The 11084-nt window shown below is 36.6% G+C and overlaps 1 protein-coding gene across 3 annotated transcripts; it reads right to left on the bottom strand.

Moving 5' to 3' along the window:
* Positions 1-304: 304 nt before the first annotated feature.
* cracdla (cracd like a) lies at positions 305-9547 on the bottom strand. Of its 3 annotated transcripts, none has more exons than XM_083535499.1 (10): positions 9403-9547; positions 5562-5626; positions 5310-5446; positions 5029-5158; positions 4814-4936; positions 4406-4618; positions 2928-4281; positions 998-1932; positions 828-921; positions 305-735 (listed from the first exon to the last, which is right to left on the bottom strand). In XM_083535499.1, exons 3-10 carry the CDS (start codon positions 5396-5398, stop codon positions 551-553), a joined length of 3123 nt encoding a protein of 1040 aa, XP_083391625.1. In that variant the 5' UTR covers positions 5399-5446; positions 5562-5626; positions 9403-9547; the 3' UTR covers positions 305-550. The 3 variants fall into 3 exon arrangements, with proteins under 3 accessions (XP_083391625.1, XP_083391626.1, XP_083391627.1); XM_083535501.1 differs by having other exon boundaries at positions 306-437; positions 538-735; positions 5310-5626; XM_083535500.1 differs by lacking the exon at positions 5562-5626 and having other exon boundaries at positions 9403-9423.
* Between the last annotated feature and the right edge of the window lie 1537 nt (positions 9548-11084).

Here is an 11084-nt window from a genome sequence, read left to right as displayed (position 1 = left end):
AATGCACTTTGTACTAATGTAGCACAAATATAAATAGTTCATATATCAGTAAGTGAAAATGTAAACAGGCCCCTTTGATTGAATAACATTAATACTAAAATCAAGTTGAAACCATTTTTTATGATTTTATGAAGGTTTAATTGTCTTATACTACCATTATATTTCATATACATATATCTTAACATTTCAAAGACTAACAAACTATATTATGTATTTATTTCTGTATTTTAACAAATCAACCTATAATTAAAGTTAAGGAAAAATTCATATTTAGCTAAAAATGTTTTTATATATTATAACACCAACATGATCAACCTGAGAACAATATAACCAATGGAATAGAGAAAAACAATGTGTAGTTGCACTGGGAGTTGCAGAACCTTTTCATTCTTCCTGTACTTTCCTGAATTTGCTTTCTTCTTCCACTCCTTGTTCATCTACCCACCCACACACAAGCACAAACTTGATAGATCACATAATGTGTCTTCTCAGTCCTTCCTGACATTTTACAATTTATTTGTAAATGTAGTAAGTTACATTAGTTACTTATTTAGTCCATAGCCTTATCACTCCAGGCCATAGATTTCCTTTTTGCCAGCTCCATCCAGGTAGGTTGCCGACTATCACTGGATGACTGATGACGTGATGATGAAGATGGTGACAGTGGCGGTATTGTCTTCTTCTGATATTTGATCTCTCGGTCTAGCCTTATGGGACCAGGAGAAACTGGTAATTCTAAGATAGGCATAAAGTTAAGTATAATGAGTTAGAAACAGAATTTTGGTTGCATTAATTTTCATGTGCACACCTATTCATTAGACAAGTACCTGTAAACCTGCTTTGATTGGAAACACTCAGAAAATCATCTAAAGATTGATTGTTGAACATTTGGGGGTCTGGTGTAGATTTTTGGTCCACTTCCTATGTACAAAACAAAGAGGACATACATTTAGTTGTGGGATCCACTGAGAATAAAGCAAAAATCCAAGAACCTCACCTTGACCGCACCAGGTTTTTGGTGGTGCCATTGCTCAATAAGTAATGTTTTGCTCCCAAGACCTCCTGTATACTGAGCTTGGCTTTCTGCCGGTCTTTTTCCCTGTGGCATTGAAATCCAGTCGATTTTCCCTAAAGGCAAAGCCGACAGGTTTTCCCTAAGTGGCCTGTGCTGCAAAACTGGTGAGGGCGATTGATGAGCAGGCTGATGGGGTGTCAGCTTTGGGCTCAGTGATAAGCGAAGGGATTGTGAAACTTGAGGCTTTGTCACACTTTGTGGCAGAAATGGCTGAATTGGATTGGCCTGCTGTACTGACCGCTCAGATAATTGCTGATGTGCTGCATGTATCATTTGTGGGTTGAACTGGGTAGGTGATATATACATGCCTGTCAGTTGCACTTGTTTAGTATTTGAATGGGTAGACAGTTGTCCAGGTCTCTCATTGAAATGAGTTGTTTGTATTTGACTTGTTGGTGCAAAAGTTTGTTTTAAGGATGAATCTACTCTTCCTGAATGATTTATTGATGATTTTGTAAGGCAGATAGGAGACTTTTGAGTTGGTGGTTGAGTTAGGTGTATTCCGCTTACAGGAGGATGCTCAGTTGGTATATCAGTTTCTAATAAAGTGACAGGGGGTTGTACAGGTGATATTTGATGTTTGACTCTTACAGGTCCTGCACTGGGCTGTGAAAAGATTCTGCTTCCAGGGGATGCAGTAGGTTGTGTGACTGTTTGGAGGCCAGCAAAGTCATTGAATGTGTTTGTAAAGAGTTGGTGGAGGCTTTTAGTCTTTTCTCGAGCCATAGTCATCCAGGATAGCTCAGTGGATGCCTCTCTTGACTCTTTTGTACATGATTGTAGAGGATTTTTTTCCCTTTCACACACTGGTGTACTCCTAGTGATGTTAACAGGTGAACCTGCTGAAGCCTGCAAATCTGTAAAATAAAATGGCATTTAATATGTGCTTAATGTATATATATTCAAATTGCAAAAATGCACAAACGCACATACACACACACACACACACACACACACACACACACACATACACTTTTTTTTTTTAGGCAAACTGAAGGTTAAGACAATGTGATTTACTGTTCTTAAACAGACTCACAAACTCCAGAGTGCACTGGAAAATAGCTTCACTATCTGCAGTATGTTTGTATAGTTGATTAAGAACTAATAAGAGCAGTGGAAACAATGAGTAAGGCAGTTAAATGTGAACTAAAGGACACAAATCTGATAGGGCCAATGTCTGAATCACATTTGGCTCACACAAAGGACATTTTCACATTTGGCCGGAATACTCAAGTCTGTACCCTGGATAGATTAGGGGAGGAGCACTGAAGGTAAATAGACTGAAAAAAGACTGAAATTCAATACTTCTTTGCTACTGTGCATGCAACGTTAAATTGTCTTATGAGTGAATGAGGTTGTAAATGCTTGTGTTTATGGTGCTCTGAAATTATCTGGCAACCCATCCAGATGCATTAATTTGTCTTTTAGTCCAAACAGCTGGTTTTCAATTACCTCTCAAAATGAGTTTTGAGTTTGTAATCAAATTAATTGTACTTAATTAAACACTCTATATGTCATTAAGAAAGTCATTTTATTTTACATGAAACAAATCATTCGTAGGAGGCACTGAGATCAGTTCCTTGGATCACACTCATGTTAAAAATCAGCTTTTAGCTTTCAACTTGACCAAACACTTCACTGCAACACATTCTTACTGCAAATGATCTCAGGTCCAGAAAAAAGTTGGAAGTACAAGTTTGAAAGGCTACAGTGACCCACACAAATTGCTTTCTGGTGAAATATCATCTTAACATCATAGCATCAAAATATTTTTTTACCCCCCTGCTCCATCTGAGAAATCTGTAATTTTAAATATTTCTGAAAGGAGTTTTAAAAAACACTAAAGACTTACCAGGAAATCTAATTAGTTCAGCTTTCTCTTGGTCCATTCTGGCACTCTGAGGTCGAATACTGGGGAATACTGGACACTCAGCAACGATAAAGAGCTCATTGTTATTTAGTGGAGGACTTCTGAGAACTGTGTAAGTTTCTCTTTCTGGCCCAACTTTGCTGTCATTCTGGCTTATAGCTGTATGATTAGTAGATTCTGTCAGCCAAGGAGTAGTCTTGACCTTAGTGTTATGCTGTTTGACATTGATTTCTGCACTAATTTCCTCTTTCTGTTCTGCACTGACCGTGTTCATTTTCATCTCCTTATTTGCCTTATCTACCTCTTCAACTTCTCCTTGAGTCTCCACTGTCATGTTACAGGTTTTATTTTCTAGGCTATCACCACATTCTTGACCAGCAGACACAATTATTTTCAGATCTCTCGGTTTGGTTGATATCGCTGATGCGCCTGTCTGTGATGTAGCATTCTCTATAGCTTTTAATTGTGCATTCTTGTGTAGATCCATTGTTTTTAGGTTTGTTGAAGGTTTTATAAGTGAAAGGACATGTTCTTTATTTCCTCCTGCTTGCTCCACCTGTTCATTAAAGCTTCTAGTTCTTTGCCTCTCATGAATATTCTCTGAGGAGACAGAAAAACTTGAAGATCGTTGTTGGGTTGTGGACTCATGTAGGCAGCCCTCCCCACTAGAATGTTGCATTAAGGAGATTAGATGTATATTTCTGCCCTCATATTTGTTATCTAGAGGTAATGCATTTCTGTGCTGTAAAAGGGGTTTAATAGGCTGGCTTTGAAGTTGATGTTCCTGTATTGTGTCTTGGACTCTGCTTCGGTTCAATGCATTGCTCTTAGCATGAGTTGCTACTGTATTTTGTTCCTTGTCAGTTTCAGGATGAGACTGCTGAGTACCTAATGAAATGGGGTGCGGAGTATATTCAGTCGACACAGCACTGCCTTCAACACCCTTAAGTTTAGAGCTATACAGACTTTCTTTATGGTTTTCACTCCCCTTACGTCTGGTTGGCCCTGCTGAGTTAGGACGTTTAGCAACCATTCCTACATTTGACTTCAGTATCTGTTTAGTTCCCACATCTGCAGAGATGCTCAGAGCAGACTCTTCCTTTTCCTTAGATTGACATACAGCATGTAGGTGATAATCATCAGCTCTCTTCAGTAATTTTAGTGGAGAAGTGGGACATTTGATTGCCGGAGTGGTAAGACCCTTTCCTGGCCTAATGATCTGTGAGGAGTAGGAGCGCGCATGGGGCATTTCCTTGGGGTCATCTATCCCATCCTGTAGTTTACTCTCAGGCCTTTCCAGGATGATCATACTCTCCGAGCAAGGTCTGCCTCCATCCTGTCCAGGGAGACAGGTGTAGGAGGTTTTTAGGCAAATGGAACTCAAACATTAATTAAACTGCTTCCTAAAAAATTGTTTTATTTGAATATTAAAATCCTTGGAATGAATGATTCAGACTTACTGAGGTGGGTATTCTTCTACTCTTAGTGCTGGCTCGCTGATTCCGTGGCTTAATGGACATCCGATGACGGGCAGCAGAGTTGTCCAGGCAAGGAATAAACTGGGGAAGGGTGTTGAAATCTACTCCAGGTGAAGGTGGAGAAGTACAAAACAGTGGCAGTATGGGGTTGATTGAATGGGGTAAAACTCCCTGTGAGGAAGACTTCAGGTGGAACTGAATAAAAAAAATCATAAATAAAATGCAAATAGATGATTGTGTGCACTAGAAATGTGTGAATGAATGAATACCACTTCCTATGAATACAAGTTTACTTGGTAAATATCAGTGTCTAAACTTAAATAGTTTTGACAATGAAGGTAAGAGTGCATTAGTTAACGGGCATATGGGTGGTCTGTGTGTAAATGTTACCTTGTGTGGCAGATTTTCTGACAATGTCAGGACTTTAGATGGGTGTTGGTGGTCTTCCATTTGTTTAATAGCAATCACCAGAGGTGGTGGGCCTAGATTCATCTTTTGTGTCTGTAGCTTCTTCTAAACACCAAGGGACAGAGAAAGTAAGTGCTTTTTACTCTATTTTTTTTAATTCAACTGTACATCTCGCTTTGTAACTGTAGCATACTCACTTGCAGTGCTTGGATTTTTCCATGGACATTTTCTTGGGAAAGAGCCCGTAGTGGTTCAGAGTCTGATTGATGCTGTTCTGACAGAAAGTCATGTGACAATGACCTGGTTCTTAGTCTGCCCTGGAAGCAGCTAAGAGGAGGATTTACAAATTTGATAACAATGTGAATGGTTTTAAATTAATTACAAAATCAAAATACATTACAAAAAGTATCTAAATATAACTATATATCCACTTAATTTCTAAAACAGCACATGACATGTTAGTAGCATCATTTCTCACCAAATATCCTCTAGGTCCAGAATTCCTTGTGTAATGTCAATAGCTGACTTACTCTGCTTCATCACCCCTACATACCCCTTTTTCTTCATTTTTCCAAACTGTGTTAACTTGAGTACCTTCTTCCTTGATAGTGAAATCTACAGAATTGTAAAACACATGAACACATTAGGTACCAGCTTATTGAATTTTTTATTTAAAATAGATATATTTCAGTACTAACTATATGAAAAAATATTCTTGGGACATTCTGACCTCTTATATTTTCACTGTTCTTTCCCTCTCGATCCCATGTGGCCCACATATAATTTTATTCATAGCTATCAAAATTAAAAAAGGACAAACTTAGATAGGCAAGACAAGGTGTAAAACAGAGACATGCAGACATGTGATGTAGGAAAAAAATTTCAGAGAGAGTGTAGTTCTTTTACAGCATTGTTATATACTTATTGCCTGACAAGATATACTTTGTCATGTGTCAATATACCGCAGATGTTTCTGTTGTAAATGCATTGCTTTCCATTTTTATAATAAAAAGAAGGGTTGCACTATTTTTTCTTGTTTTCTCCAGAAGGCATTAGACCCAAGTAGATGTCTTTTTCCAGGTGAAGATGTGAGCTGCAAGTTATTAATATCACAAACTTTATGTCTGCAAAAATGTCTGGTAATGGTACTCTTAATCATTCTTTTCCTTTTTGGTTACATCTTTGGAATTTTGCAGTTGAGTACAGCTCAATGCAGCTCAATGCAGCTCATTTGCTGGGAGATTCATTAAAATTAAAGGCCATATTTTCATACAACCTAACTAGATTTCTAACATTTTCAACATGTAAGATGTTTGAAATGTAACTTGGCTTTTGGGTGTGTTTACCATGGCACAAATCAATTCACTCCGTTCTGAAAAAGTGGGTCAGCATTCCAAAAGTGACACACTGTGATGTAACTCTATAATGCATTGTCTGTTTATATGTGGTGAAGATTGGACCAACTACATACATAGACCTTGTCTCCTTAAAGAGTAAAGAGCTGCATGTGTCTCTAAATCAGCCCAATACGTCAATCGCATTCTACCGGCCGATCGCAAAGGTAGTGTGGGTAGATTGCATGACATTTAAAAAATAGATATTTATTTATGCATTTTTATAGTAGGTAGATCATTTTGACTTGGTCATTTTATAAGTAGCTTGCATGCTGAAAGTGTGTGTATCCCTGATCTAAATAGTTCATACTCCTATTCCATAACTGACATGAAACAGGTGTGTATCAAAATGCATGTCCAGATTGAATCAGGAACATATATACATTAATCTATTTATGATAAATCTCAACATATAAGAGCAGGCATGTCTTATTTCCATAACTGTAATTGAATGTAATAAAGCTGCATTTACAGTAACAGTTTTTTTTCCTTTTACTAAATATTCATACACATATGGTCCATCTCTTTAATGTTTGTTTTAATAATAATAAAAAAAAATACATGCCTCGGTTAAAAGCATTGAATTCTAGTGCAGGAGCAGGAATTTTTCAAGTGACAAGCAGCATGAATGACAGAGACAGAATGGTTAAATATTATTACTTTTTGGGAGCCACAGGACCTGGGGTTTTTCCTCTGAATAAATATTGTATTGACTACAGATTTAAAATTGCTGCATCTATCTTTACCTGCTGGACCACATTACAAATGAAAAAGTCACCACCACACGCACAAAAAAAAGAATTTAAAATGCATCCACACTCAAAACTCAAAGCTTCTTATGAATCACTAAACAAATTTAGAGCACATGCATGGGCAAGATCATAGCAGCTCTTGTGGCTAAGGTGATAAATAGAGCATTATTTATAACTACTACAACACAATATATATACAACAGCCAGGTATAGCATTATGACTAACTGCCTAATATTGTGTTGGTCCTCTTTTTACTACCAAAACAATCCTGACCCATTGAGCATTAACGGCATTAACTTGTTTAGGAATTTAAACTACAGTAGCTGGTTTGTTAGATCAGGCCCACACGGGCCAGCCTTCACTACCCACATGCATTAATGAGCCTTGTTTGCTTATGACGCTGTCCTCGGTTCAATACTGTTCCTTCCTTGCAGCACTTTTGATAGATACGGACCACTGCAGACTGGGAACAGCCCACAAGAGCTGCAGTTTTGGGGATGCTATGACCCAGTCATCTAGCAATCACAATTTGGCCCTTGTCAAACTCACTCAAATCCTTATGCTTACCATTTTCCTGCTTCTAACAAATTAGATTTAGGGACAAGATCTTCAGTTGCTGCCTAATATATCCAACCCACTAACAGGTGCCATGATGAAGAGATAATCACTGTTATTCACTTCACCTGTCATAATGTTATAATGCCATGATATTATGCCTGATCGATGTATCACTTAACTTCTGAAGGACAGAGAGGTTAATTCAGCAGAAATAAAAGTTATTAAGCGTTGTGAGTTTCTTTACTTTCAACTTCTGGATTTTTTAACCCACTGTCTCAAATGAACACCACAATATGATATTATTAGTCAATAGGATTTTTTTTAAGGTGCAAAGCATCCTTCTGTTTTTATTCACTATAGAAAAGGTTTAATTGAAATTCCATAAATGTAAAACCTCATATCCCATTTAATCAGAAAACTTTGTGAACATAAATTGAATAATGTGTGTTTAATCACATAAAGAGTCTTTTAGGATTTTATTTTATTAATTTTAAAAACATTTAAAAGCTTGCCAGTAGCGATTGTATATTTCATGTTAGGATTTGATCTGTTATTCCTCTAAATTTTGTTAATTTTTAAAGTAAGACTTATGATTATTCTAATTGGAATAATGATTAAGCACTTAATCTACTCTGTTAATTTAAATAGAATGGAACAATAAAAAAATAAAGAAGGATTTTGGTTAACACACAGGATTCCAGTGGGTTAAATACAAATACTAATGAGCAATTAGAATATTACACACATACCTTTTTTGACATTATGCAATCTATTCCAAAAAAGCAAAATACATAACCATAACATGCAAATAGTTAATCCATATAGCATAGACATGTGTTAACCTTTTACCAAAAAAGGTACTTGCTTTCTCGTTCACCTTTTTCTACAGGATGGAACATCTTATATTAAGCACGGCACAAAGCGCAGAGCAGCTTTGCCCCAGATACAAAGTAGAAATCTGTGCCATGATCAGGAGTCTGCAAATCCCCTGTTTTCTTTCTCCTACTAGACAAAAATTCAACCTGACATCTTGGTGACTTTCAGATAACCTACATTACAAGCTGCCATTTTATTACATTTCACACTGAAGGTCCAGTTAATATGGACCAATATTCTTTATTATAATGACACACTTGTATTTAAGTAGGCTACCCTACTGGGAGCTCAGTCTCAAGCTTTAACTCTTCTCACAATCAGGCTTCCTACAAGTCGCTGAATACAAACAGTATGCATAGCCTTTTTTCCCCTGTCTTTTTTTGGACATGACACCATAAGGATAAGGATATATCCTTATATAAGGAGCTTGTTTTAGCCTTTTAGTCTTAATTCGACATTGATGTATGTTTAGTAATAGAGTAATAGTAACATAACAGGGTTATTTGTTTGTTTGTTTGTTTGTTTATGTTCTCTTTTCTGAAAACGTGTAAAACGTGAGCCCTTCATTGCCCTTTAATACACTGACGAATAAAAAACAATCTGTGATGATGAGGAGTTGCAGAGATTAAAGGCGATTATAGACAGATTTAATCCTCTTCTAGGGACACTGGAGCAGTTATTTCCCTTTTTTTATTACAAAAGAGTTATGAGTTATAGCAGAAAGTGGGACATGGGGATTTCATGATTTATAAAGATTTAAAGAAAGCGTTTGTTTCCGTAAACTATAGGCTTCTATAGACTGTAAATAAAAAATGACAAATTGAATCACATCACAACCCTGGTCGCATTCAAATTAATTAATTGTATTTAACCAACCTTATGTCACACACACACACACACACACACACACACACACACACACACACACACACACACACACACACACATTAGTACAATAATAAAACAGTTTGAAATGTTCAGATTACTCACGTCCACCCACTACAGCCGAACTTCTATCTAAATTCTGGAATCTGGATCTCTGCTTTCAAGCTCTCTGCCTCAGCACCGCTGTATCAGTGGAGCTCCGCGTCCCAGATGTTGCTAATTGGAAACCAATGAGAACGAGCCGATGCTGTGTTACTCCGCCCACAACTTTCTTCTCAGGATGAACAGTATGTGTTTCTTCACCATAATGTCCACTAGATGGCGACTAAAAAGAGGAAAGACTAATATCCGAACACCTCAGAAACCAGCGCCCCGTTGTGTTGTTCAGGCACATATGCAGCCTTTTTTATTGTAAATTTTTTTAAATAATAAATAAACAAATAAATACATTAATAAATTACTACTACTACTACTAATAATAATAATAATAATAATAATAATAATAAGTCATTGAGTAACGCAATTGTGCATGGCTTGGTGGAAACAAATTGTTTCACCAAGTAAAGTGACAAAAAGATTGATTATTCATTCTGAAGCATTTATTATTCATTCAAAACCTAATAAAATATAAAAACAACAAATTTCATTTCGCTTCTACATGCATATAATCCTTCATCATGATCACTTCAAGACCTTTAGGCCTTTTAGGCATCAAACATAACAACATACAAAGTCCAATTCCATCAATTCAACATAGAATATAACTTAATAATATATTTATTTTTACGTTCTTCGTTCGACTTTGAGATACTAATACTTCTCAGTGCTTGTTCAATAAAATGTATATAAGCATCATTATCAGGTATATATGTAACAGCTTCCCCTCTCAGAATAATGTGTTAACATAGAATAAGGAGGAGTTGGAGTTTGATTACAGTTATGCACTTTAAGAAGTCAAGTCAAGAAGCTTTATAGTTATTTCAACCATATATATCTGACGCAGTACACAGTGAAATTAAACAACGTTCCTCCTGGTGCTACATAGATAAGATAAAGCTACATAACAGAAAACACAAGGCTAAGGACTAGTAAGTGTCCTCACCATATAAAGTGCATTGTGTGCAACCTGGTGCAAACAGTGCAAAACAGACAGTGCAAAGACAACACAAGACAGTGTAGGACAAACACACAAAACACAAAATAGTGCCCCTAGTAAACATGCTGTATATTACACAGTGCAGTGTGTAAAAGAAAACTAAATATGAGAGTAAACATTGTAATTAAACAAATTTCTTTCTATAGCGATTTTCACATCAGAAATTGTCTCAAAGCAGCTTTACAGAATTTAACAGTTAAGATGAACGATGTGTATTAATCCCTGATGAGCAGCCCTGGTGACTGGGACAAGAAAAAACTCCCTTAGATGTTATGAGGAAGAAACCTTGAGAGAAACCAGACTCAAAAGGGGAACCATGCTTATTTGGGTGACATCAATAGTGTAATTATAGTCTTTAAACAATACAGAACACTGGAGAGTGAGAACTAACATGAGCACTGGAATGTAAGATTATGAGTAATGTTCTTTCTACAGTCTTATACAGTCATTTGTGGTTATAAAACTAGGAGCTAATGAGCAACTCATAAAATAGCTCAACATTTGCGATCATCATAGATCCAACACCAGCTTCTCCATGCCAGAGCCTTTAAACACTAAAGGAGGTCAAAAAATGGTTTGTGCAAAAAAGCAATAGCAGCAGTCAAAAAAAAAGTGCAAAAACAGCATGTAA

Source organism: Silurus aristotelis (assembly GCF_946808225.1).
Source record: "Silurus aristotelis genome assembly, chromosome: 3".
NCBI classification, from domain to species: Eukaryota; Metazoa; Chordata; class Actinopteri; order Siluriformes; family Siluridae; genus Silurus; species Silurus aristotelis.
This window is presented reverse-complemented; position numbering and strand designations above follow the sequence as displayed.

What these genes read in the sequence shown, in the direction of transcription:
- cracdla (XM_083535499.1), bottom strand. Translation starts at nt 5,398, where the DNA reads ATGAAGAAAAAGGGGTATGTAGGGGTGATGAAGCAGAGTAAGTCAGCT. An exon ending in CTGGACCTAGAGGATATTTG is followed by an intron (nt 5,159 to 5,309) that starts GTGAGAAATGAT and finishes TCCTCCTCTTAG; the next exon opens with CTGCTTCCAGGGCAGACTAA. An exon ending in CAATCAAAGCAGGTTTACAG is followed by an intron (nt 736 to 827) that starts GTACTTGTCTAA and finishes TGCCTATCTTAG; the next exon opens with AATTACCAGTTTCTCCTGGT.